Raw genomic sequence first — 27,611 nt, 5'->3', positions numbered from 1 at the left:
TCTCCAGAAGCTTAATCAAAAAAAGTTGGAAAGAAGACATAGGGAAGGGTTACAAGGAAGAGTCTATGGATCAGAGAAAGAGAACATTTTTGAAAGATATGAAAGAAGAAATAAATGACCTCAATATTCTTGTTCTCTGTCTCTGAATCTTCATTATCTGTCATGTAGTCGTCTGGTGTCTGAGGGCAGCAGTCATGTGGAGAGGCCTGTGGGAAAGCAAAGGGGAGATTTAGAGCCAGGATGTGACCAGGGGACCCTGGTGTTCCTCACAACCTGGCGTTGGGACCCCTGGTGTCCTTGCCTCAAGGATCTCCCAGGGCCTCAGAGTTTCATCTCTGCAATGAAAAAGTGGGTCTCTGACCTCCACCATCCTGTTGCCACCTCAACTTGTCTATGTGTGACCAGGAATGAGGTCATGACAACCTGTTTCTCCTCCAGGCGGTCACTGTCTCCATGCATCTCTGCCCATGACCTTGCTTGGCTCCTTCTCTGGCTATTTCCTCTCTACTTCCTTCCTCATTTCTCTCCTCTAGCCACTGTTCCTTTCCTTCCTCCTTGAAGCTCCACCAACCCTAGAGTTCTCCAACGTGGGTACATTGGAAGAAGGACCATGGGTATATGGCCACTGTTTCCAATTAGCCCACGATTTAATTAAACAATCCCTCCCTCCCAGGGAGGACCTGGCATGGACCTGAGAGTGTTTTGTGCCCTGTTGGAGGTAAGGATAAATTTTTCACATAACAGAAACTCTCCCATTTCCTGGGGTGACCTTAGTTACCTGGGAGGTACTTAATGCTCACAGTAACACATTAAGTTTCCCAGACCCTTAGAGAGGATAGAGGCAAACACTTTCAATTTCATTTAGCCAGAATGATGTGACAAGGGTCCTCCATAAACTTCTGGTAGCTGCCGGGTTTGCACTGAGACTTGGAAAACTGGAGAGATGAGACCTGGGAAGGTGTAAGGAAAGGACAGAGGATGGGGCGGGCCTGGGGTTGGGGACAAAGGGCAGGACAGTCTGGATGGAGCAGTGGGTTCTGAGAGCAGCAGTGACCCCAGCACCTGCTGCGCTGGGACTGCTCAATCACAGGAGACCAGGTCAGCAGGGCTGTGAAAGCAAGTTTGTGAAGAAACACAGTGGACCCTTCACAGACTCTAGAATCTGCAGCTATGGAGGGTCTCTAGGAGCAGCTGGACATGGACCTCTCACATGGAAGCACCATCAGCACATCAGCCTTGCCTGGTGCAGAGGCTGAGATGAGCTCCAGGAGACCAAGCCCAAGCAGGGACCCCACAGCCTGTGTGCTGTGACTCATCCACCCCTGGGAGCGACCCCTACATGAGGAATTAACAGTGAGGGCAAACATGAGGGGAAGTCACAAGTCCTGAAAGTGCAGGAGGAGAGAGTTCACGTCTCACACACTACCTCACATGCACTACAAGTATGTGGTCTCCAGTGTCACATGACAATGAGAGTTTTGTGCCCACTAGGATATGACCATCATAGTTCAACATGCAATAGAAAACAGAGTCTGTAGTGCACAATACCCAAGATGCGCTGACCAGAGACCAGGCTTCCATATTAGTCAGTGACAAAAGCAGATAAAGCATCTCTTATGGGAAAAATAATTTTTGAAGAGCAAAGCAAGAAGAAGTGATTATAAACAGAGCACAGTGCAAGTCCAGGACACAATTTCTCTATCATATCATTAAAATATGAAAAGAGTAAGTCAGAGCTCTACACACATTTCCCTTTTCCCAATTTCATGTTCTCCTTACTTAGCCCCCAAGCAGAAGGTTTATCCCTAAAGTTCCAGGAGCCCTCTCCCATCAGATCTATTCTGAATGTTGTTTCCTTCCTGTGTCACTTCCTCATCACTGCACCAGATGCTCTCCACAATGCCTTCCACAGGAACACAACCATGAGCAACAAGGTGATTAGAATGAGGGACCTACCCACTTCTGCTCCAGTTGAGGCCCTGCTGGCTCTCACAGCAGCACCTTGATTCTTTTCCCAGGGTCCTGAGGAGACAACCCACTGTGGATAGCAGATGGCAGTCATCTGCGCTCTGTGCAGTAAGACACTGATCTCAGGTGCGAACCTCTTAAAGACAGAGATGCTGAAAGAGTCAATTTTCAACCTCTCACTTCCACAGGCCCATTAGAGCTCTCACCTTCACTAACCAATCTGAAATTCCAAGTGTTTTTGACACATTTAAAACATGCCTTTAAGCAATTATACAGTCACATCTGGCTAGTGGCTAGCACACTATAATACACAGCAACCACTATATATGTTTATATATGTGCACATGCTTAGTCACTGAGTCATATTCAACGATTTGTGACCCTATGGACTGTAGCCTGCCAGGCCCCTCTGTCAAAGATTTCTCCAGGCAAGAACACTGGAGTGGGTAGTCATTTCCTTCTTCAGGGGATTTTCCTGACCCAAGGGTCAAACCCAGGTGTCCTGCATTACAGGTGAATTATTTACTGTCTGAGGCACCCAGAAAGATTGAATGAATCTTAAGATCAACAACACTTGTTTTATCACTTCTGATAAGTTATGGGGAACAGTTTTTGGAATATCAGGGTACCCTGTACAAGGGAGGATACAGGGCTTCCCAGGTGGGTCACTGGTAAAAAAACCTGCCTGCCAATGGAGGAGACATGGGTTGGATCCCTGGGTTGGAAAGAGGCTTTGGAGGAGGATATGGCAACCCACTTTAATATTCTTCCCTGGAGAATACATGGACAGAGGAGCCTGGTGGGTTATGGGTCCATGGGATCACAAAGGACCAGACAAAACTGAGTAACTGAGCATGGAAGAATATATATAGGATGTTACCACCTCTCTATTATCCCTTTCCCGGTTATTTCCTCTGCATTTTCTGGCCATTTCAAGATGGTTGTTTGCTGATAGATTAACAAAGACAAGACCTCTGCCCCATGAAAGTATTTAGCCTGAGGGGCTAAGAGAGGGATGTAGCCCTCTACTGGTTTCCATGGTAACTAATGTAACCAAGGAGCCAAACTGCTGTTCATTACCACTGCAACTGGTAGACTCCCTATCCCCCTGAGTGAAGAATGCTGCAGCTGCTGTCTTCTGCCTGTCCCCTGCTATCCACAGTGGGTGTTTCTCCAGGACCCTTTTACTTCAGACATGGAAATTATCCCATCTATTAAACCTTTGATATCTCTGTCAACTCTGGGATCTTTCTTTGGCCTCAAGTTCAGGTAAATACAGGGCTTGCAGTTCTGTGAACTGTAGCCCAACATCTTCAAGAGTGTTTGGCTGGCCTGATATGATGATTCATTTTCAGGTATTTCCTGGGCTCACGCACACATCCCAGGTACTCATGAGCCTTTGGGACACTGCAACAGCAATGTCAACACCAAGATCTTGGAGGAATTCCCAGCAGGTGTTCCACTTGAGGGGAAAGATATGGACACAGGGCCAGGGCACCTGTGCTGAACATTATCAGAGAAGAAGTGAGGAGGGAGGGAGGGACACTGAGTCTCCTCATGAGCCCATCCCTCCACCACTGACTCAGATCAGGGAGGGAGGGACACAGGGCCTTCAGAGAGACACGACCAGCACACTGAACACTACACATCACACTGAGAGAGTGAAATAAGGCACACGGAATCGACATGACATATAGTGCTCATAGACTGGACACTTAGTACTGTTGACATTTCTATACTGCCCAAAGCCAAGTAAAGATTCATTGCAACACCAATCAAAATATTAATGTCCTTTTCATAGAAATAGAAAAAACAAATCCAAAAAATATATATGGAACTACTAATGACTCCAAATAAAATAATCTTGAGAACAAAGATCAAAGTTTCTCATCTCCTGATTCCAAAACACATTACAAAGATATAGGAATCAAAGCTGTAAGATAGTGATATAGAAATAGATGCATAGCCCTAAAGATCAGAATAAAGAGCCCCAAGTAAACTCAAGGGTACAAGGTCAAACGAAATTCACCAAGGTTCTAAGACCACAAAATAGGGAAAGGGTAGTCTCTTCAACAATCAGTAGGATGAAAAGATAACCTACAGAAAAATTACAAACCATATATCAGACAAGGAGCTCATTCTCAAAAAATATAAGCAAATAGCACAACTCAAAAGCAAACAAATAAAAAATAAAAGGTAAATAAACGAGTTGAGGAGTGTGCGAATGTGGTAATCAAATCCATTTGGATCTTTGATCTGGGGGGAGTAGTGTGTTCTAAGGGGAGCAGTCACCCCAGGAACTGCTGCTCTGAGCTTCTGACCTAGGTCTGGTCAGTCCCAGGAGACCAGGTCAGCAGGGCTGCGAGATCAAATGTGTAAAGAAAGCCAGCGGCCTCTTCACAGTCTCTAGAATCCATGGCCATTCTGCTCTCTAGAGGCAGCTGCACATGGACTGCTCTCACGAGGAAGCACCTTCAGCACAGCATCCTTGGGGAGGTGTGGTGCTGAGATGAGCTCCAGGAGACTCAGCCCAGGCAGGGATGCCAGAGCACGTGTGCTCTGACTCATCCAACCCTGAGAGCACCCTTCATACAAGGGATAAACAGTGAGGACAAACATGAGGGGAAGCCACACATTCTGAAAATGCAGAGGGAGAGAGTTCATGTCTCACCCATCACCTGACACTCACTGCAAGAACTTGGTCTCCAGTGTCAAGTGACTGTGAGACTTTTGTGCCCACTAGAATATGGGCATCATAGGAGAATTTAGACATGAAACCAAAGTCCCTTGTACATAATACCTTGCAAGTACTAACCAGAAACCAAGCATTCATATTTGGCAGTAAAAAGACAAGGAAAGAGTAGTCTTGTGAGAAAGGACATTTCTAAATGGAAAAGCAAGAAGAGATGACTGTAAGCACAGCACAATATAGCACATGGTCACATAGCTCTATTATATCATTAAAATATGAAAAGGACAAACCACAATTCTACACATATTTCCTTCTTATTCCTCAGTTTATATTCAACCTCCTTCATTGCCAAAGAAGCAGGTATAATCTGAGTGGTCCAGGAACCCTCTCCCTCTAAATCCCACCTGAGAGTTGTTCCCTACGTGAGTTATCTTTCACGTCACTGCTGGTAATACTCTCCAGGAAGCAGTCTGTAGAAAGACAAACATGAGCAATAATATAGTTTAGAAGTTGACCCAACCATGTCTCCTCCTCAACTTGGCTCACACAACATCTTCCTGGTCTTCCCTCCAGGTTCACCTACCTCCCCTGTGCTTTAGAGCTCTTCAACAAGTGTTGATCACAGTTGCAAATTTTCATATGAGAGAGAGATGCAGAGAGAATCACCTTTTAACCTTACACTCCACAGACCCAATATAGCTCTTACTTTCAAGGTTATGAAGGTGAAATTTCAACACATATGGACACACTTGAAATACGGCTAGTGTGACCAAGCAATTGTATTGTTTTTGTGATTTTTTTTAATATAGCAAGTTAATTGTTATTCGAAATATGTTAATTATAGATATACTTTGGCCATCTGATGTGAAGAGCTGACTCATTTGAAAAGACTTTGATGCTGGGAAAGACTGAAGGTGGGAGGAGAAGGGGACAACAGAGGATGAGATGGTTGGATGGCATCACCGACTCAATAGCATGAGTTTGAGTAAACTCTGGGAGTTGGTGATGGACAGGGAGGGCTGGCTTGCTACAGTCCATGGGGTTGCAAAGAGTCAGACACAACTGAGTGACTGAACTGAACTGTGATATTTTTTAATATAACAAGCTAATTACTATTTGAAATATGTTAATTACAGATTGGCAGATCTAACTACTGGCTACTATATTGGAAATTTCAATATTAAGAGCTCCAAAGACAAGGGAAAGCAACTAATTGCCTGTTCTGGTTTTTCTTTATTGCAGAAGATTTGATGGCCTGATAACATCATTCACATGCAGGTATACCTGGGGCTCTTGAACCCAGGCCAGGCATTGGGACAGTCCTTGTGGACATTCCAATAGTAAGGTGAACACTCAGATTCAAATCAAATTCCCAGTAGGGGGCTCACTTGTAGGCAGAGATGAAGGGCATGGCCTAGCCCTCCTGTACTACAAGTAACCAGAGAGTAGGTACGGAGGGGAGAGAAGACATTCCCTCTCTTCATGAGCCCAGCTTTCCCATCCCTGAGTCTAGAGGACCCAAGCAAGGTGGTGGAAAAGGCTCATTAGGAAGTGAAAGATTTGTGCACTGAAAACCATGGAACACTGCTGAAAGAAAGAAGAGACAAGTAATTGGAATGACTAAATCACTGCAGATGGTGACTGCAGCCATGAAATTAAAAGACACTTACTCCTTGAAGGAAAAGTTATGATCAACTTAGACAGCACATTAAAAAGCAGAGACATTACTTTGCCAACAAAGGTCCATCTAGTCAAGGCTATGATTTTTCCAGTGCTCATGTATGGATGTGAGAGTTGGACTATAAAGAACGCTGAGTGCCGAATAATCAATGTTTTTGAACTGTGGTGTTGGAGAAGACTTTTGAGAGTCCCTTGGACTGCAAGGAGATCCAACCAGTCCATCCTAAAGGAGATCAGTCCTGAATATTCATTGGAAGAACTGATGCTGAAGCTGTAGCTCCAATACTTTGGCCACCTGATGCAAAGACCTGATTCATTTGAAAAGACCCTGATGCTGGGAAAGATTGAAGGCGGGAGGAGAAGGGGATGACAGAGGATGAAATGGTTGGATGGCATCACCAACTCAATGGACATGAGTTTGAGTAAACTCTAGGAGTTGGAAATGGACAGGGAGGCCTGGCATGCTGCAGTCCATGGGTTTGCAAAGAGTCGGACATGACTGGGCGACAGAACTGAACTGAACCATATTCATAGACTGGAATATTTAGTTCTGTTGAGCTTCCTATACTCCTAAAAGTGATGTACACATATATTGAAACTACTCACAAAATCCCATGTCATTTTTATAGAAATGGAAAAAAAAATCCCAAAATACTGAGAGGGTAACAGGCAGGAAGGCCAGGGATCTCCAAACGGAGGAAATAGGCTGCAAGTGTCAGACATTTTTTATCTCTCCCTTAAGCGGCAGGAGGAAACAAACTACAAGTATCAGATTTTTTTCTCTTAAAATTCTGTATTGCCAGGATGATACCTGGTTCCACCTGAACTTAACTTTTCTCAAACCTTGAGCTAACCAATACATTTCTGTCATGGAAATGTTTTTCTTAAGTTATGTTAATGAAACTATGTATTTGCTTTGGAATTTGCCTTTCTTCAAAATGGTTCCACCTAAGACTAACTTTTGGCTGCTAATAGCTCAACAAACCAGTATTCATATCAATTGTTTTATGGCTGGGGGATGACACACCTCTTGCCATCCTATCTCAAAAATGCATGGGAGATGGGCCTGGTGACACTCCATCAGCATTGAGATGTCTCTCTTATCTTATTAGCAGCTTTCTAACAGACATAAAACATGTGGCTAAAGACTAGCACCCTCTGTCCCCCTTCTGATGTCTGTGTCAGAGGCTTTCTCTGTCCCTTTTTATACTTTAATAAAACTCTGCTATACAAAAGCTCTTGAGGGATCAAGACCGGTCCTTGGTCCCGAAGTTAAATCTTCTTCTTCGGAGATCCAACACTGTTCACCATAAGCTATCAATACTAGAACTTGTGGAACCCAAAAGAGGCCCAAAGAGAAAAACAATCTTGAGAGCAAAGAACCACAATGGGGCCTTCAGGCTTCCTGAATTCAAAACAGGTAAGAATGCCACAACAGTCAAAATGGTGTTCTACCAGCAACAAAATAGGCAGAGTGACCAATGAATCGTAAGGAGGGAATCTTGAAAAAAATCACACATGTGAGGCCAAATGATCTTTGCCAAGGTTCTAAAATTACCAAGTGAAGAAAGGATGGTCTCCTCAACAATCAAAAGAAAGGCAACCTATAGAATGAGAGGAAGTATCTGCAAACTTTGTATCTGAATAAGGGGCCTAACATCCAGAATATACAAGCAACTGCAACAAACTCCAAAACAACAGCAGGCAAATAACTAACTGATTTTGAAAAATGTGTAAAAAGCTTCAATAGACGTTTCTTCATAGAATACAGAGAAGTGATCAACATACATAGGAAATGTGCTCAGCATCACTAAGTACCAGTGAAATGGAAACCAGGTCAAAGGAGATATCACATTTCAGGATGTTATCTCCTGATAACATATCTTCTTATATTATAAGAAGAAAATAACAGATGCTGGCAAGGATGTAGAGAAGTGGAACTTCTGTGGTCTGTTTGTAGGAATGTAAAATGGCATAACCATTATGGAAAAGTTTGGAAGTCCCTCAAAAATTATTAAGAGAACTATCATAAGATCTAGGAAGTACTTTTTTGAGTTTATGTCCAAAGGAGATAAAACGAGAATGTCCAGGAGATATCTACAGTCTCATATCCATTGCTGCATTGTACACAACAATCAAGATAGAAAAACTGTCCAGTGTTCATGGGCAGATAAATCAATAAAGAAAATGTGATGTATACATACACTGCAATATGATTCAGCATTTAAAAATGAAGGTTATCTTGTCATTTGCAACAGTATGAATAAAGCTGGGGGATATTGGTAAGAGTGAAATAAGCTAGTCACAGGAGGAGAAATACTGCACAATTCCAATTACCTGAGGTATTGAAAGGAAAATTCAGAGAAGCAGAAAGTAGAAAGATAGTTCCAAGAGCTGGGAGGAGGTTGACACAGGGAGTGTCTGCCAAGTGGTTATAAAATTTTAGTTGTAGGATGGAAAAATTCTGGGGACTTGCTGCACAACAGGGGGCATTGAATTAATAGGACTGACTGGACATTTCAAAGCTTAAGAGGCAAAGCTGCACTGGACTTCTTCCACCTATGCCTGGAGGCTCTTCCTTTCTCAGATTCCTCTAGAACTGGGTGTGGCATGTGGGTACCACCAGGGGCTACCTGCAGAAGGAAGGAACTTTCCCAGTACTGGGAGCCTTGGGTGAGGGGGAAGGACTCATTCTGAGGCTCGAATAGGAAAGAGTTTGAATGAGGGAAGTGGCAGAGTGATGAATCATGACCAATCAAAATGCTATAAGACCGACTAAGGGATAAGACTTACGATTAAACGAAGGTGTGATTGACCCAGTAAGGAGGATTTTGAAACACAGTTTTGTTCATTAAGAATCCTATAGGGCTTCCCTGGTGGCTCAGTAGTTAATAACCTACCTGCCAATGCAGGAGATATGAGCTCAATCCTTAGTCTGGAAAGATTCCACATGCCATTAAACAACTAAAATGTGTACCACAATGACTGAAACCATGTGCCAAAATTACTGAAGGTCAAGAGTCCTAGAAGCCATGCTCTACAACAAATAAGTCATCAAAGAGATAAGCCTACATTCCATAACTAGAGAGTTACCCTGGCTCTCCACAAGTAGAGAAAAGCCTGCACAACAATGAAGACCCAGCAGAGTAAAAATAAATATATAAATAAATAAATAAATAACAAAAATTAATAAGAATCCTGTAAATATTTTTCCTGGGTAATGATGGCATTTGTCTTCCAGGTTAAAGGATTTCACTTGGTATAAAATCAATGGATACATTGAATGTGTATATTTTGTTTAATTTTTATATATATACACATTAATAGTACATGGTGATGGGAAATTTAGGGGGAAAGTTGACACCAGTAACAGTGATGTTTCAAACCACAAAAATCGAGGAAAACACAACACAAAAAATCACAGACACACAAAGAATCACACTATTCATTACACATAGAGACACACCCAGTCCCATGGACACAAACCTACACTATTAACCATAATACAGCTTCTTCCTGGAACTATAGTAATCATCCACATTGCTCTACTTATAAATTACATTCTATCACCAGGGCCCCTATACTCATTGCCAGCAGGAATTTGGAATCAGTTTGCCCTATACACTAAAATCAGCAAGAAATCCCCAACTTTCTCATCTACAAAGTTTTTCTCCCAAAGTGAATGATTCTAGAATACATACCGCTTTCACATTCTGGAAGGGCCACCTGCAAGTACAGAAGAGAAAACATTATGAGGGTAAGATCACATAGATGCACAGTCTTTGGTTTATTTGGTGACAGTAGAAAACCTGATGAGGAACAGTGGTGGAGTTCAGGGAACCCAGCAAGGTCAGAGCACACATACTCAGGATGAAAAGCAAGACCTTTGCCTGGAGGATGTAACTTCCAAGTCCATTTGGGTTGGAAATTGCAGAATTCTTTTCCTAGAAGAATTGTTGCTGCAGGAGAGAGAACTCTACTCTACAAGGTGTAATGGATGCTAACAATTTTAGTATCCTGCAGACTGAGGCATCACAAGTCCGTAATAAGACTCTCACTCCACATTATCCCAACCAAGAGAATCGTCTCTATCTGAAACAAACACTCTCAAAGACTCACAACTTAATTCTACTGAAAGAGATATGAAATAGTATTTCTATCTCAGACCAGAAAAATAAAAAAAGAAAAACAGCTTGCCTTGAAGAAACACCCACTCTCTCCTGTGTTGTCACAAAGTAGGCTGACTAGCAGGTCCTCAGTGAAACCTAGGGGACACAGAGTACCTGTTAGAACACTAGTGAGGTGGCTCAGGAATCATGCAGGGGTTTTTCTCTTTGTGTGGACTTGGGGTGGTGTGTATGCACGTGGGACATTAATAAGTATGGACTGAACTTGTGTTCATCCATCCTCTTTGGTGGAGGAAGGAAAGTAAAGGGGAGGAGGAAGGAAATGAAAACAGAGCATTGGCTTTTTAGAAAGGAAGAACTTAATAAAAAGGAAATATTCAATCTAAATAAAGAAAATTCTAAAATGTGTGTGCTCTTCAATGAAAGAGACCCATGAGTCCTGCTCACATTGAGCTCCTACTAAATTGCCACTGTCTCTTGATTTTTCCCAGATCACTCTTACTCCAGGATCCACAGGTGCTGCTACTCTAGTCATCACGTTTTCTATGAGACTTTGTACTTGATTAAAAGTAAACTTTATTAGAGGACTGAATTCAATCTTGGGAAAAGTATGCTATTCCATTAATTCACTAATCTGGAAATTCACTAATTCACTTGTCTTAAAGAAAATCAAATATACAAGATCTGATAATACTGAATTCCTACCATTTAAAAACAGCCACTATGAATAATATCATAATTTTTTATCAATATTGGATTTCTATACAGTGTGTGCATGTCCACTGAGTTAGCTGTTGTCCATCCTCACAGGTGCCATATGTTTAGTGGGATAGTTGATTATAGAAAGCACAGTTCCTCCACTAGGTCCTTCTGGGGGAGCTGGAGGGACACAGAAAAGCTGTCTGGACACTGGTGAGACTACTCACCAATCACTCAACATTTTTTTTTTTTTTTTGGTGACATGGGGTACAGTGTATGCATGAGGGAAGTTAGTAAATATGGACTAAGCTGCTGTTGAATAACCCTCTTTGCTGGAGGACAGCAAAGGAGAGGAACGGAAAGAAATTAAACAGAGATTCCACACTTTAACTTCTGATAACTTTACCAATATGGAAAAAAGAAACATTAAAATGCATACCGGCTTCAGTGACAGAGACCCATAACCCTCCTGCCTGTTTCAGGCATCTGTCAAATCGCCTGTCTTTTGGATTTCTTCCTAGATCATTGCCTCCCTAAGATCCACAGATGCAGCTATTGACCTGACCACGTCTTCTTCTATGAGACTTTGTTCTTGATTAAAAGCAAGTTCTGTTAGAGGACTGAATTCAATCCTACTTGCCAAATAGCTATTGTCAATCATGTGATATTCTTTCCTAGTCTTCATTTTCCAAACAATGTTTGCATCTCCACTGAGTCAGTGGCTGTCCACACTCACATAAATCAAACATTTAATGGGAGAATTCATTATGGAAAGGAAGTATGGGGTGAATGCTGACTGTCTCTGATCCAGCTGTGCAGGAGATTTACAACAAGAGTCATGGTCAGTAGAGTAACTATCAAGTTCCACTGTGAGATCTATTTGACACCTTCCCTTGAATGTGTGCTATAGGGTTTAATCAATGTAAGGCTTATGGTAATGTCACCCAGTACAATGAAATATCTCCCTGATCATAATCTGTTCTTGTCCTTGTTTAAGCAATGGCTACAGCACCAACAGATATGACCTACATTGTCTACACAAGGCCACGCAACCCTCAGAATCTGTGAGTTGACTGGGAGGATGCAATCCTGAAATGCCTTTCACACTAATGACTTTCCTAAGTTAGTTGTTAATCCATCTATGGTTGCCTTGAGTTCCATGACCACTGAGTCTACCTTATAATGATGGGCATGTTCTGGAACTCTGGAGCTGCTACTATCTCCAGGCATAAACATAGATGCAGGGACCCCCTTGCTCCATGACTAGGATTTCAAGGCTGAGTGACCAGTGCAGGGCAGGGCTCCAGAGTAGTCACACTGGGACCACACCCAGGTTCTCAGTTTGGCTTTTCCACTTAGAAGGTCAAGAGCTTGGGCCATTTTTCTCAGCACCATTTCCATTTGAGGAGAACGAATATTAACCAATCTTGAGGAATGGTTGAGTTGAGGAAAGAATCAGGTAATGTATAGCCAGTTGCTGTGGTGATGAGAAGTGTTTAGAAAGTTCACAGTTGACTTGTGCTGTGTAAGAGGGAAACATCTCTTGAGGAAACACACACACACAGAGTTTCAAAATCACACCACATGAGCTCACACATGGGCCCCAAACCTGATTCACACAAACCCACAATATCTAAATGATATAGTTGCTCCCAGAGACCATAGAACACAGACATTGTTCTTTCTTGGGAGATCAATCTCTTCTCTGCACCTCTAGCCCTCACCCCCTGTAGGAATCCAGCATCAGGGCGACTCTCCAACCAGAGCTGGCAAGAGAACCCCACTTTCATCAGCTAGATTGTTCCTCAGCAGAGTGATGATTCCTGAATATTTACCATGTTCATAGACTACTCCACATGCCTGTGATTAGAGAGAAGAAAACAGTGTGAGGATATCAGGATCTTGTGTTCTCTGGAGTAAGTTTTCTGTTCTCTGATTTTGGACCTCAGAAAACCAAAACTCTTTAAGTCAATACCCCCCAAAATACAAACAAACAAAAAAACAGAGAGGACCAATGTTGAAAAACCTGGACTCTTTCATGTAAGATCTCTCAGTTTCAATTTGACGAACAATAACAAAATTATTTTTCAAGTAGGAAAAATTTCTACTGAGGAAAATATCTACAGTAATAACTGATAATATCTTTTTTTAATGTCCGTTTTAATCAGTTCTGTGATGATAACAGATTTATCCTCAATATATCACCAGCCAAGGAGTTGCATATATCAGTGATAATGTACATTGACAGATTACTGTAACTATATTTGATTGAATAAAAAATAAGAAGTGAAGTAACAGTCTTATCCCAGATAAAGACAGGTGAGTTTACCTTCAGGGTACTTAGACATTGTTCCTCAGCCCAGGCCTTGCGCCGTTTCACCACCAGGTCCTCCTGGGGAGCTAGAGGGATGCAGAATAGACAATAGGACACAGGTGAGGCTGCTCACCAATCACTCAGTGATTTTTTTTTTTTTGATGGGTACATGGGGTAGAGTGTATGCATGAGGGAGGTTAGTAACTATGGCCTGAGCTGCTGTTGAATCATACTCTCTTCTGGATGAAGGAGAGTAAAGGAGAGGAGCAGGAAAAAATGAAACAGTTTCTGTATTTAACTAGTGATAACCTAATGGATGGGGAAAAAAGAAAGACTAAAATGCATTCCATCTTTCAATGACAGAGACCCATAACCCTCCTGCCTATTTCGAGCATCGGCTACATCTTCCCCTGTCTTCTGGATTTCTTCCTAGATAACTGCCTCCCCAGGATATACAGTTGTAGCTGTTGGATCAATAGAAGCACAAGTCTTCTATGAGACTTTGTTCTTGATTAAAAGCAAGCTCTGTTAGAGGACCGAATTCAATCTTACCTTGCCATATACCTATTATCAATCATGTGATATTTTCTCCAGTCTTCATCTTCCAAACAATGTTTGCATGTCCACTGAGACAGTGGCTGTCCACACTCACACAAGTCATAAATTTAGTGGGAAAGTTCATTATGGAGAGGAAGCATGGAGTGAACCTGACTGTCTCTGACCCAGCTGTGCAGGAGATTTACAACAAAAGTCATGGTCACTAGGCAAACTATCAAGTTCCACTGTGAGATCTATTTGACACCTTTCCCTTGAGTGTGTGCTACCAGGTTTAATCAACATAAGGCTTATGGTAATGTCATCCAGTACAGTGAAATTGCTCTTTGAAGATAATCTGCTTTTTTTCCTTGTTTAAACAATGACACTAGCATCAAGAGATATGACCTGTACTGTCTACAAAAGGCCATAGAACTCTCAGAATCTGAATGACCAGGACAAAAGTCTTGAGGTGTATTTCACACTAATGACTTTCCCAAGTTGGCTGTTAATCCACCTATTCTTGCCCTGGGTTGCATGACCACTGAGCCCAGCTTATAATGATGGGCATGGTCTGGACCTCTGGAGCTGCCAGTACCTCCAGGCATAAACATAGATGCAGGGACCCCCTTGCTCCATGACTAGGATCCCATGGCTGAGTGATCAGTGCAGGTCAGGGGTCCAGAGCAGTCACACTGGGACCACCCCCAGGTTCTCCGTTTGGCTTGTCCACTTAGAGCTCAAGAGCTTGGGCCATTTTTCTCAGCACCATCTCCATCTGAGGAAAATGAATATTAATAAAACTTGAGGAATGTCTGAGTTGAGGAAAGAATCAGGTAATGTATAACCAGTGTGCAGTGCTGATGAGAAGTGTTTAGAAAGTTCACAGTTGACTTGTGCTGTCTAAGAGGGAAACATCTCCTGAGGAAACAAAAAAACACAGAGCTTCAAAATCACACCACATGGGCCACACCTGGGCCCCCAAACCTGATTCACACAAACCCACATCATCCAAACGATGTAGCTGTTTCCAGGGACCACAGAACACAGACATTGTTCTTTCCTGGGAGATCAGTCTCTTCTCTGTACCCCCAGCCCTCACCCCCTGTAGGAATCCAGCATTAGGGCACCTCTCTAAACAGATCCAGCAATAAAGCCCCACCTTCATAACTAGATTGTTCCTCAGCAAAGGCATAATCCCTGAATACTTACCATGTTCATAGACTGCTCTATATGCCTGTGATTAGAGAGAAGAAAACAGTGTGAGGGTGTCAGTATCATGTGTTCTCTGCAGTAAGTCTTCTGTTATCTGATTTTTGTCCTCCAATAACTAAAACTCTCTAAATCGATGGCTCCAAAAGAAAACAGAGAGGACTCACGTTGAAAAGACTGGACTGTTTCAAGAAAGAGCTCTCAGTTTCAATGTGACCAAGAATTACAAAACTATTTTTCAAGGAGGAAACATTTCTACTGAAAAAAATACCTACAGTAGTAACTGATGCTGTGTTTTTTTAATGCCCTTCTAAATCACATCTGTTTTTATAAAAGATTTATCTCAATATTTCTCCAGCCAAGAAATTGCATACATCAGTGATAATGTACATTGTCAAATTACTATAACTGTATTCCACTGAATAAAAAATAAAGAAGTGAAGAAGCAGGTTTCTCAGAGATAAAGACAGTTGAGTTTACTTTCAGGGTCCTCAAAGGCTCTTCCTTAGCCCAGGCCTGGTGCACATCCACCACCAGGTCCTCCAGGGAAGCTAGAGAGACACAGAACAGCCATTAGGACACAGGTGAGGCTGCTCACCAATCGCTCAGGGTATTTTGTTTGTTTTAGTTTGATGGGGACATGGAGTGCAGTGTATGCATGAGGGAGATTAGTAACTATAGGCTGAGCTGCTGGTGAATCATCCCTTTGCTGAAGGAAGGAGAGCAAAGGAGAGGAACAGGAAAGAAATGAAATGGAGCTTATGTCTTTTATCTAGTGATAACCTAACAAATGAGGAAAAAAGAAACATTAAAATGCATGCTAGTTTTCAATGACAGAAGCCCATGTCTCTCCTGCCTGGTTAGAGCTTCTGCTAAATCTCCCCTGTCTTTTGGATTTCTTCCTAGATCACTGCCTCCCCAGGATCCACAGTTACACTATTGTACTTACCAAGTTTTCTATGAGATTCTGTTCTTCATTAAAAGCAAACTCTGTTAGAGGACTGTATTCAATCTTACCTTTCCAAAAAGCTATTATCAATCACATGACTCTTTTTTCAGTCTTCATTTTCCAAACAACATTTGCATGTCCACTGAGTCAGTGGCTGTCCGCACTCACAGAAACCTTACTTTTTTGGGACAGTTCATTATGGAGAGAAACCATGAGGTGAGTACTGACTGTCTCTGACCCAGCTGTGCAGGAGATTTACAACAAAAGTCATGGTCACTAGGCTAACTATCAAATTCCACTGTGAGATCTACTTGACATATTCCCTTGAATGTGTGCTATAGGGTTTAATCAATGTAAGGCTTATGGTAATGTCACCCAATACAATAAAATATCTCCTGGATTATAATCTGCTTTTGTCCTTGTTTAAGCAATGACAGTAGCACCAACAGATATGACCTGCATTATCTACACAAGGCCACACAACCCTCAGAATCTGTGAGTTGACCAGGAGGATGTGAGTCCCAAGGTGCCTTTCACACTAATGACTGTGCTAAAGTGGCTGTTAAGCTACCTATGGTGGTCCTGGGTTTTTGACCACTGAGCCCATCTTATAATGATAGGCAGGATCTGGACCTCTGGAGCTTCTTGTACCTCCAGGTGTAAACATAGATGCAAGGACCCCTTGGTAAATAACTGAGGATGCCATCGGGACCACCCCTAGGTTCTCAGTTTGGCTTTTCCACTTAGGAGGTCAAGAACTTGGGCCATTTGTCTCATCACCATCTCCATTTGAGGAAAATGGATATTAACCCAACTTGAGGAGTGGTTGAGTTGAGGAAAGAATCAGCTAATGTATAGCCAGTGTGCAGTGTGATGAGAAGTGTTTAGAAAGTTCACAGTTGACCTGTGCTGTCTAAGAGGGAAACATGTCCTGAGGAAACACACACACACAGAGCTTCAGAATCACACCACATGGGCACATATTTGAGCCCCCAAACCTGATTCACACAAACCCACAGCATCTAAATGATGTAGTTGTTTCCAGGTACCATAGAACACAGACATTGTTCTTTCCTGAGAGATCAGTCTCTTCTCTGCACCCCAGCCCTCACTCCTGTAGGAATGCAGCATCAGGGTGCCTCTCCAACCAGAGCTGGCAAGAGAACCCCACCTTCATCAGTTAGATTGTTCTTCAGCAGAGTGATGATCCCTGAATATTTACCGTGTTCACAGGCAGCTATGGATGCCCGTGATTTGAGAGAAGAAAACAGTGTGAAAGTGTCAGCATCTTGTGTTCTCTGCAGTAAGTTTTCTTTTATCTAATTTTTGTCCTCAGATAACTAAAACTCTATGTCAGTGGCCCCAAAATAAAACAGAGAGGCCCCTGTTGAAAAGACTGGTCTGTTTCATGTAAGATCTCTCAGTTTCAATTTGACCAACAATTACAAAATTATTTTTCAAGAAGGAAAAATTTCCACTGAGCAAAGACCTACAATAGTAACTGATGCTGTCTTTTCTTAATGTCCTTTTTAATCAGGTCTTTGTTGATAATGGATTTATCCTCAATGTTTCACCAACCAAGGAATTACATACATCTGTGCCAGTGTACATTGTCAGATTACTATAACTGTAATAAACTGAATAAAAAGTAAAGAAGTGAAGCAACAGTCTCATCCTATTTTAAGAAAGGTGAGCTTACCTTTAGGGTATTCAGAGGCTTTCTCTCATCCAGTCCTGGGGCAGTTCTACCACTAGGTCCTTCTGGGGAGCTAGAGGAACACAGAGTATTTGTTAGATCACAGGTGAGACTGCTCACCGATCACTCAGTTTTTCTTTTCTTTTTTTTTTTTTTTTTTGATGGTGACAGGTGGTGGAGTGTATGCATAAGATCTTAATAACTATGGACTGGGCTGCTGTTGAATCATCCTTGTTGCTGGATGAAGGAGAGCAAAGTAAAGGAGCAGGAAATAATGAAATAGAACTTCTGTATTTTAACTAGTGATAACCTAACAGCTCAGAAAAAAAGAAACACTAAAATGAATCCCAGTTTTCAATGACAGAGACTCATGAACCTCATGCCTATTCAGAGCTTCTGCTAAATCATCCCTATCTTCTGGATTTCTTCCTAGATCACTGCCTCCCCAGGATTCAGGTTATAGCTATTGTACTTACTAAGTTTTCTATGAGACTTTGTTCTTGATTAAAAGCAAGCTCTGCTAGAGGACTGAATTCAATTCTACCTTGCCAAATAGCTATTATCAATTCCCAGTCTTTTTCCCAGTATTCCTTTTCCCCAATCTTCATTTTCCAAAAAATATTTGTATGTCCACAGAGTTAGTGGCTGTTCATACTCACAGAAGTCATGCATTTAGTGGGACAGTTTATTGTGAAGAGGAAGCATGGGGGAACTTCTCAGACCAAGGTGTGCAGAGATTTACACCAGTGTCATGGTCACTAGGCTAACTACCAAGTTCCACTGTGAATCTATTTGACACCTTCCCTTGAGTATGTGTTAGCAGGTATAATCTATGTAAGTCTCATGATAATGTCACCCAGTACAGTGAAATATCCCCATAATGATAATCTGTTCTTGTCCTTGTTTAAGCAATGACAGAGGGACCAACAGATATTACCTACATTGTCTACACAAGGCCACACAACTCTCTGAACCTGTGAGTTGATCAGGCGGATGCAAGTCCCAGGGTGCTTTTCACAATAATGACTGTGCCAAAGTTGGCGTTAAGCCATCTATGGTTGTCCTGGGTTCTGTGACCACTAAGCCCATCTTATAATGATGGGCATGGTCTGAACTCCTGGAGTTTCTAGTACCTCCAGGCATGGACATAGATGCAGGGACTGCATTGCTCCATGAATGAGGATTGCATGGCTGAGGGATAAGTCCAGGTCAGGAGTTCAGAGCTGTCACATTGGGACTAACCCTAGGTTCTCAGTTTGTCTTTTCAATACTGGAGGTCAAACCTTGGGCCTTTTTTTCTCATCCCCATGTCCATTTGAGGAAAATAAGTATTAACCAAACTTGAGAAATGACTGAGTTAAGGAAAGAATCAGGTGATATGATCAATGTGCAGTGGTGATGAGAAGTATTTAGAAAGTTCACAGTTGACTTATGCTGTGTAAGAGGGAAACATCTTGTGAGGAAACACACACATACACTTCAAAATCATACCACATGGGCCCCAAACCCTGATTCATACAAACCCTCAGCATCTAAATGATGCAGTGTTTCCAGAGACTGTAAAACACAGACATTGTTCTTTCCTGGGAGATTAGTCTCTTCTCTGCACCCCTAGCCCTTACCCCCTGTAGGAATCCAGCATCAGGGAACTCTCCAACCAGAGCTGGCAAGAGAGCCCCACCTTCATCAGCTAGATTGTTCCTCAGCAGAGGGATGATCCCTGAATATTTACCGTGTTCATAGACTGCTCCGTATGCCTGTGATTGGAGAGAAGAAAACAGTGGGAGTATATCAACATCTTGTGTTCTCTGAACTAGGTCTTTTGTATCTGATTTTTGTCCTCAGATAACTAAAACTATTTAGTCAATGGCCCCATAAGAAAACAGAGAGGTCCCCTGCTGAAAAGGTTAGGCTACTTCATGTAAGATCTTTCAGTTTTAATTTGACCAACAATTACAAAATTATTTTTCAAGAAGGAAAAATTTCTGCTGAACAAAGTACCTGATGCTGTCTGATGCAGTAACTGATGCTGTCTTTTTTTAATGTCCTTTTGAGTAAGATCTGTGTTGATAATAGATCTATCCTCAATATTTCACCATCCAAAGAATTGCATACCTCAGTGATAATGTACATTGTCAAATTACTATAACAATATCCAGCTGAATAAACAATAAAGAAGTTAAGCAACAATCATGTCCCAGATAAAGGTAGGTGAGCTTACCTTCAGGGTACTCAGAAACTGTTGCTCAGCCCAGGCCTGGCTCAGTTCCTCAATCAGGTCCTCCTGGGTATCTGGAGGGTCACAGAGTAGCTATCAGGACACTGATGAGCCTGTTCACCAACAACTCGGCATATTTTTGTTTAAATGGGGACATGTGGTGCAGTGTATGCATAAGGGAGGCTAGTAACTATGGACTGAGCTGCTGCTAATTAATCCTCTTTCCTGGATGAAGGAGAGTAAAAGAGAGGAGCAGGCAAAAAAATGAAACAGAGCTTCTGCATTTAACTAGTGATAATGTAACCAAAGGGGATAAAAGAAACACTAAAGTGCATGCCAGTTTTCAATGACAGAGACCCATGACCCTCCTGCTTGGTTAGAGCTTCTGTTAAATTGCTCCTCTCTTCTGGATTTCTTCCTAGATCACTGCCTCCCCAGGATCCACAGTTACACTATTGTACTTACCAAGTTTTCTATGAGATTCCGTTCTTCATTAAGAGCAAACTCTGTTAGAGGACTGATTTTAATCCTAACTTTCCAAATAGCTAAAATCAATCGTGCAATACTTTTTTTCAATCTTCATTTTCGAAACAATTTTTGTATGTCCAGTGAATCAGTGGCTGTCCACACTCACAGAAAGAATTCTTACACTTTTGGTACAGTTCATTATGGAGAGAAACCATGAGGTGAATGCTGATATCTCTGACCCAGCTGTGCAGGAGATTTACAACAAAACTCATGGTCACTAGGCTAACTATCAAATTCCATTGTTAGCTCTACTTGACGCCTTCCCTTGAGTGTGTGCTATAGGGTTTAACCAACGTAAGGCTTATGGTAATGTCACCCAATACAATAAAATATCTCCCAGATTATAGACAGTAGCACCAACAGATATGACCTACATTGTCTACACAACCCTCAGAATCTGTGAGTTGACCAGGAAGATGTGAGTACCAAGGTGCCTTTCACACTAATGACTGTGCCAAAGTTGGCGTTAATCCACCTTTGCTTGCCCTGGGTTCCATGACCACTAAGCCCACCTTATAATGATGGATGAGCATGGTCTGGAACTCTGGAGGTGCCAGTACCTCCAATCATGGACATAGATGCAGGGACCCCCTTGCTCCATGACTAGGATTTCAAGGCTGAGTGATAAGTGCAGGTCAGGGGTCCAGAGCAGACACACTGGGACCACCCCCAGGTTCTCAGTTTGGCTTGTCCACTTAGGAGGTCAAGAGCTTGGTCCACTTTTCTCAGTACCACCTCCATTTGAGGAGAACGAATATTAACCCAACTTGAGGAATGGCTGAGTTGAGGAAAGAATCAAGTACAGTATACCCAGTGTGCAGCAGTGATGAGAAGTGTTTAGAAAGTACCCAGTTGACTTCTGCTGTGTAAGAGGGAAACATCTCGTGAGGAAACACACACACACACACACACACACACACACACACACACAGAGCTTCAGAATCACAACACATGGGCCCACATATGGGCCCACAACCCTGATTCACACAAACCCACAGCATCTAAATGATGTAGTTTTTTCCAAGGACCATAGAACACAGGCATCCTGGTATATCAGTCTCTTCTCTGCACCCCCAGCCCTCACCCCTGTAGGAATACAGCATCAGGGGGCCTCTCAAACCAGAGCCAGAAAGAGAGCCCCACCTTCGTCAACTACATTGTTCCTCAGTAGAAGGAAGATCCCTGAATACTTACCATGTTCATTGGCTGCTTCGCATGCCTGTGATTAGAGAGAAGAAAAGAGTGTGAGGGTGTCAACATCTTGAGTACCGTGCATTCAGGTCTTTTGTTCTCTTTTTGTCCTCAGAAAACCAAATGGAAAAGTGTTGTTGAGTCCATAGCCCCAAAAGAAAACATAGAGGACTTCTGTAGGAAAGGTTGAAGCTTTTCCTGAAAGATCTTTCAAGCCATTTTGACCAGCAATTAAAAAAATTTATTTCAATAAAGAGTATTTTCTGTTGAGGAAACTGCTCCTGACTACAGTTTTTAATTTATGTTGTCATTTTAAAAAAATGCCCTTTTGAGTTATTTATCTTCTGAGAAAGACTCAACATTCATCCATCAAATTAAAAATTGTATATATCAGCTGTCTTGAATATTTTGAACCTTTATTTGAATTCAGCTAAAAAAATAAAGTCATGAAGCAGCACTTTTATCTCGGATATTTATCTAAATGAGGGGTACTTACCAAAGAGGTGGGCAAAGCCTCTTCCTCCAACTTTAAATTGGATACCTCCACCACCTGGTCCTCAGGGAGCTCTAGGAGGACATAGAGGAATTGTCAGGACATCTGTGATGCTGATCGGGAAGACCTTGTTAATGTGGATACACAGGGAAAGTGTGTGGACATGGGTGGTTAATAAGTGTGGGCTGAGATATATTGGACAACCTTCCTCATGGGTGGAGGAAGGCAAAGGAGATGAACGTTTCAGAAATGAGTCAGAGAGCCTTTAACTTTCTCACTAAGGGGAACCTGCTGAGGAAACTGTTTCTGACTACAGTTTGCAATTTACATTGTCATTTTTTAAAAATGCCCTTTTGAATTATTTGTCTGCTGGAAAAGACTCAACATTCATCCATCAAATTAAAAACTGCATATATCAGCTGTCTTGAATGTTTTCAACCTTTATTTGAACTCAGCTAAAAAATAAAGTCATGAAGCAACAGTTTTCAACTTGAAATTGTCGGTCTAACAAAGGGAAACCCTATAAATCACACTATGTTTCAGTAGTCATGTACAGTTGAGAGACTTGGAACATAAAGAAGGCTGAGTGCCAAAGAATTGATGCTTTAGAACAGTGGTGCTGAAGAGACTCTTGAGAGTTCCTTGGACAGCAAGGATATCAAGCCAGTCAATCCTAAAGGAAAGCAACATTGAATATTCATTGGAAGGACTGATCCTGAAGCTTCAATACTTTGGCCACCTGATGTGAAGGGCATACTCACTGGAAAAGCCCCTGATGCTGGGAAAGATTGAGGGCAGGAGGAAAGGGTTGGGAGGCACAGAGGATGAGATATCTGGACAGCATTATCGACTCAGTGGACATGAATTTGAGCAAACTCCGGGAGATAGTGAAGGACAGGGAAGCCTGGTGTGCTGCTGCCCATGGGCTCACAGACAGTCAGACACAATTTAGCAGTTGAGCATTGTGATCAAAGATACATTGTATTTATTCTTTTCATAATTTTTAAGAATTAAAAAGTTCTGTATAATTTTCTATATTCACAATGCTGTGTATCTATCAACACCATCTACATATAAATCTTTTTCATTAGATCCAATATAACCTCTATATCCATTAAGTCATTATCCAGCTTCCCTCTTGCCTCCTGGCTTTGGTAATTTCTGTTTCCAGTTCCTGTGAGTTACCCTATTCTATGTACCTTAAGCCAGTAGAATCATACAATATTTGTCTTTTTGTGCCTGCTTTATTTCACTAACTATAAAATTTTTTTCATTATTTGGGCCATCCATTTTGTAGCATATTTCAATCCTTAATTTATTTTCATGGCTGAATAGTATTCCATTTTGAGCATATATCATATTTTATTTATCCATTCATCACATGATGGTCTTTGGATTGTTTCTATCATTTGAGTACTAATAGCGTACTGTGAACATTAGAGTATAGATTTCTGTATGGTACCATAGTGATGATAAATATTATTGTGCATATTTAAAATATCATTAAATGTAACAATACAAAGTGTGAATCTTAGGTGGACTATGGATTTTTAATTACTAAAATATATGATCTCACTAATTGTAATAAATGTACCACACATATGCTATCTATGAGTAACATTTGCTAGCTGAAACTGAAGTGATGGGATATAGGAATTTTCTATGTTTTCTGTACAACTTTTTGTCAATGTAATCCTGTTCTAAATAAAGTCTAATAATTTAAAGAAATTTTGAAACTTGGCTTTAGGAAGGAACATATCACTACTACGGAGAAGACAATGGCACCCCACTCCAGTACTCTTGCCTGGAAAATCCCATGGACAGAGGAGTCTGGTAGGCTGCAGTCCACGGGGTTGCTAAGAGTCGGACACGACTGAGCGATTTCACTCTCAATTTTCACTCTCATGCATTGGAGAAGGAAATGGCAACCCACTCCAGTGTTCTTGCCTGGAGAATCCCAGGGACAGCGGAGCCTGGTGGGCTGCTGTCTATGGGGTCGCACAGAGTCGGACACGACTGAAGCGACTTAGCAGCATATCACTATTATTGTTAAAAAATTAGCTAATGTCCAAACCATAGCTAGAGAACATCTTCACTCTTAAACATGAACCAGATGTTGAATTTAAAATGCATATTTCCTTCCACAGTTAAAACAGTACCAACTGATATAGTAAGTTTCATTTGAACACATGAAATTAAAGAAGAGCATTGTTTAATATTTCAGTTTTTTCTTAAATGTGAGGCACTGAACATACTACAATTATTCTTGAGTGAACTTAATGAGAAAAATTTCACAGTACCTTCAACTGGGTCAGTTATAGGGTGCACCCTATTTTGTGGCCAACAACGAACTCTGTTCACCCAGCTGGAAGTTGATGTCCTTGACCTCTGAGGGATGTTTCCTCTCACCTTCTGGATGAAACATCCTGTGAAATGCATTATAATGGTGAGAGCTGTTGACATCTTGCTGGCAGAAGAGCACACGGGAACTAATGATCATTGACCCCCAGTTCAATCCTCGCTCCCCTTCCTCACCAGAGGCCTAGCAGGGCCTCCTGAATCCAAGGCGGACTTAGGAAGATCTGCGGTTTGATGTGCCCTGAAAACACCCAACAGACTGGCTGTGCAGACAAACATTTCTATTTAACTGAGACCTAGAAGCTCAGCAGAGCATGGTGACCATGCCTGATGGACCAGATTCAAATCCTGTTTAGGAGAAGCAGGTACTTGGGAAAGACATATGGATCCCTCTTTGCCTCAGTTGCCTGTTCTGAGTTGGAGAAATGTTAATACGGCCTTTTTTTTTTTAGCATTATTAAGCCAAGAATGATTAAATACAGGTAAAATATTAGAAAAATAAAAGAGGGATTCCCTAGCAATCCAGTGGTTGAGAATCTGCCTCACAATGCAGGAGATGGGGTTTGATTTCTGGTCAGCAAACTCCGGTCCAACATGTTGCAGGTTAGTTGAGCAACTAAGCCCACATGTTGAAACTACTGAGCCCAAGCACCTCAACTAGAGAGTCAGTGCCCTGCAACGAAAGATCTGCATGATGTGATGAAGATCCCATGTGCCACAACTAAGACCCAATGCAGCCAAATAAATGAATAGATAGATAGACAAATAAATAAATAGAAGAGTAAAGGACTGTGCTTCATAAATGTTCTGTAAGTGTTCAACCTTGAATGATGGCAAGAATAAGGTGGACCTTCAGTAGTGGTTGAAAGCAGAGAGGGCATTTTGATGGCTCCAATAAGTGGGGATGGAAGCTTACTCTTCAGCTTTTTAACAGAAACAAGGTTTTATAGCTCATGGAGAGTACCTATTATCACCTCCTCTGACACCCATCCCTGTTGGGGAGAAAGAAGGGACAAAGTAGGGGCTGTAACCCATATGTTACATTAGAAGGTGTTGAAATTTAGACAGATCAAGTGACTTTCCAAGAATCACACAATGGTAAATAGTGGATCTGGGACAGGACTGTAGTTGGTTCCCTGAGGACACAGATGCCTGCACCCCTGAGACCTGTGCTGAACCCCTGAATGAGCTTGCCCCAACTCAAATTTCTCTCCCCTAGTTTTCTGTGGATGAGTGGTGCCCTGGAGAAGATGTCTGAGCCCCAAAAGAGCTCAAATCCTCCTTCTACCACTCGTCTCTATATTTCAATTCCCCATCCAAAATACATGTTTCTTCTGAGCAAAGCCCCTCAGGAAGACCACAGGATTCCAACTCTGTCCATACTCCCAAGCTTCTTCACACACTCAACCATCTCACAGGCAGCCTTCCCCTTGCTGAATGACGAGTGGTCTGTTTGGCCACCAATTTGGCTCAGAGCTCAGAACCTTCTAAACCAAAGGCCACATGATGGCTCTACCAAGAATTAGCTTCCCTTTAATTTGACCAAGTCTGGATGAGCAGTTAATGTGAGTTAACTGGGGAGGTGGCCCTCTGTACTGGGCTTTGGTGGCTTAATTAAGTCTGTGACGCTCAAAGTCTCAGAGCTGATCTGAGCACTGATTTGAGCAGCCTGGTCCAAGTGCTAACTAAGAATGGGCAGGAGCTGGAGTCTTTCCTCACCAAAATTCTGACTCTATCAACTCCTCATAATGCTGTAGACCCTGTAGTTAAGACAATCGAGCCTCATATTCCTTTTGAAAATCATCGCCATACTCAAAGCCTGGAGACCACACCCCAAGAGTCTCCTTGAGGATCAAGAGACAGACTCTTCTTCCTTCAGTGACCAAATGTTTATCCTACTAACCCGATAGCACTGCCCTGTTTTACCAAACTCCCTGGCAACATCCAAACAGTGATCCTGCTCACATCAACCCATGGAAATCCCACCAGTAAATCCCAGTGTCTTTCCTTTTTAAAAGTCTCTGTATTTACACTGCTAGTACTTGTAGATTTGGGCAGCTGCATTTAGAAGAGTTGAGCTGTAATTCCCTTTTCCTGCAATGTCTATTGTTGGGGAGATATCATGGTTCTCCTGGTTCAGTTCTTTCCATCTGTTCTCTGGTGTGCTTGTTCTTGCGTGCTTAGTCACTCAGTCACGTCGAACTCTTGAGACTCAGTAGACTAACCTTCCAGGCTCCTCTGTCCCTGGGATTCTTGTGGCAAGAATACTGGAGTGGGTTGCCATTTCCTTCTCCAGGGGTTTGTCCTGACCCAGGAATCGAACCCAGGTCTCCTGAATTGTAGGCAGACTCCTTACAGACTGAGCTACGAAAGAAGCCCATTCTCTGGTAGAGTGTGTACAAAACGGGCACTAGGAAATTGTACATTTTTCTAAATTTAGGAAGATATTTAAGGCAGCCAGCTGACAGAATAATCAAAAATAAAATTTAAGGGGTAAAACAAACTATAAAATGGTTTGTAACTCTGTAGATAAATTAGAGTGATGGAAATGAAAAAAAAAAAATGAGGAAGATACATCAGTAAAAGTTAACCAGCGCATTTGAAGGAACAGCCTTCAGAAGATCAATAGGAACCTACCTCCAAAACAACAGCTCAGATTACCCATTTTAAAACTCTCAGGGTTGAAGGTGAGCCCTTTTCCCTTCCACCATACATGAACCTCTCAGTTCAAAAACTGGCACTTGGCACAGAATGCAGAATGTGTATTATCACATTACCATGGCGATGATACATCACAGAACTTTCAGAGTAACTGGACTCTGCACAGGATGAGTCCAACTGCTACTGTCCAGACAGTGTGTTTCTGTGAACAAGTTTGGCTTTTCAGAGTAAACATTTTATTTCAAAAGTTGAATCTCAAGCTCACACATTTCTCTCTGATTAAGAAAATAA

The 27,611-nt window shown here is 42.0% G+C and overlaps 1 protein-coding gene across 42 annotated transcripts in view; it reads right to left on the bottom strand.

Annotated features, from left to right (window-relative positions):
* The window catches only part of LOC145506667 (uncharacterized), a 30,046-nt gene extending 2,658 nt beyond the window's left edge, over positions 1–27,388 (bottom strand). For 2 of the 42 annotated variants that reach the window (XM_081491888.1, XM_081491873.1), the window contains exons 1-14: positions 27,297–27,388; positions 24,602–24,727; positions 22,305–22,375; positions 21,812–21,836; positions 20,093–20,163; positions 19,604–19,628; positions 17,875–17,944; positions 15,227–15,251; positions 14,033–14,935; positions 13,496–13,566; positions 13,002–13,026; positions 10,538–10,605; positions 10,042–10,066; positions 120–206 (exon numbers count right to left, since the gene is read on the bottom strand). In XM_081491888.1, the coding sequence (XP_081348014.1) occupies positions 17,886–17,944; positions 19,604–19,628; positions 20,093–20,163; positions 21,812–21,836; positions 22,305–22,375; positions 24,602–24,727; positions 27,297–27,324 (405 nt within the window). In that variant the 5' untranslated portion in view covers positions 27,325–27,388 and the 3' untranslated portion in view covers positions 120–206; positions 10,042–10,066; positions 10,538–10,605; ... (3 more) ...; positions 15,227–15,251; positions 17,875–17,885. Of the gene's footprint in view, positions 1–119; positions 207–5,082; positions 5,131–10,041; positions 10,067–10,530; positions 10,624–12,877; positions 13,027–13,495; positions 13,567–14,032; positions 14,936–15,226; positions 17,945–19,493; positions 19,629–20,092; positions 20,183–21,811; positions 21,837–22,304; positions 22,376–24,601; positions 24,728–27,296 lie in introns of those variants that run through there. The other 40 variants (XM_081491901.1, XM_081491897.1, XM_081491904.1 and 37 more) reach the window with 36 other exon arrangements.
* Positions 27,389–27,611: the final 223 nt, after the last annotated feature.

The sequence above is a fragment of the Giraffa tippelskirchi genome, chromosome 5, assembly GCF_054371585.1.
Source record: "Giraffa tippelskirchi isolate mGirTip1 chromosome 5, T2T-mGirTip1v1.2.pri, whole genome shotgun sequence".
NCBI classification, from domain to species: Eukaryota; Metazoa; Chordata; class Mammalia; order Artiodactyla; family Giraffidae; genus Giraffa; species Giraffa tippelskirchi.
The sequence above is the reverse complement of the archived record's forward strand: the minus strand, read 5'-3'. Positions and strand labels throughout refer to the sequence as shown.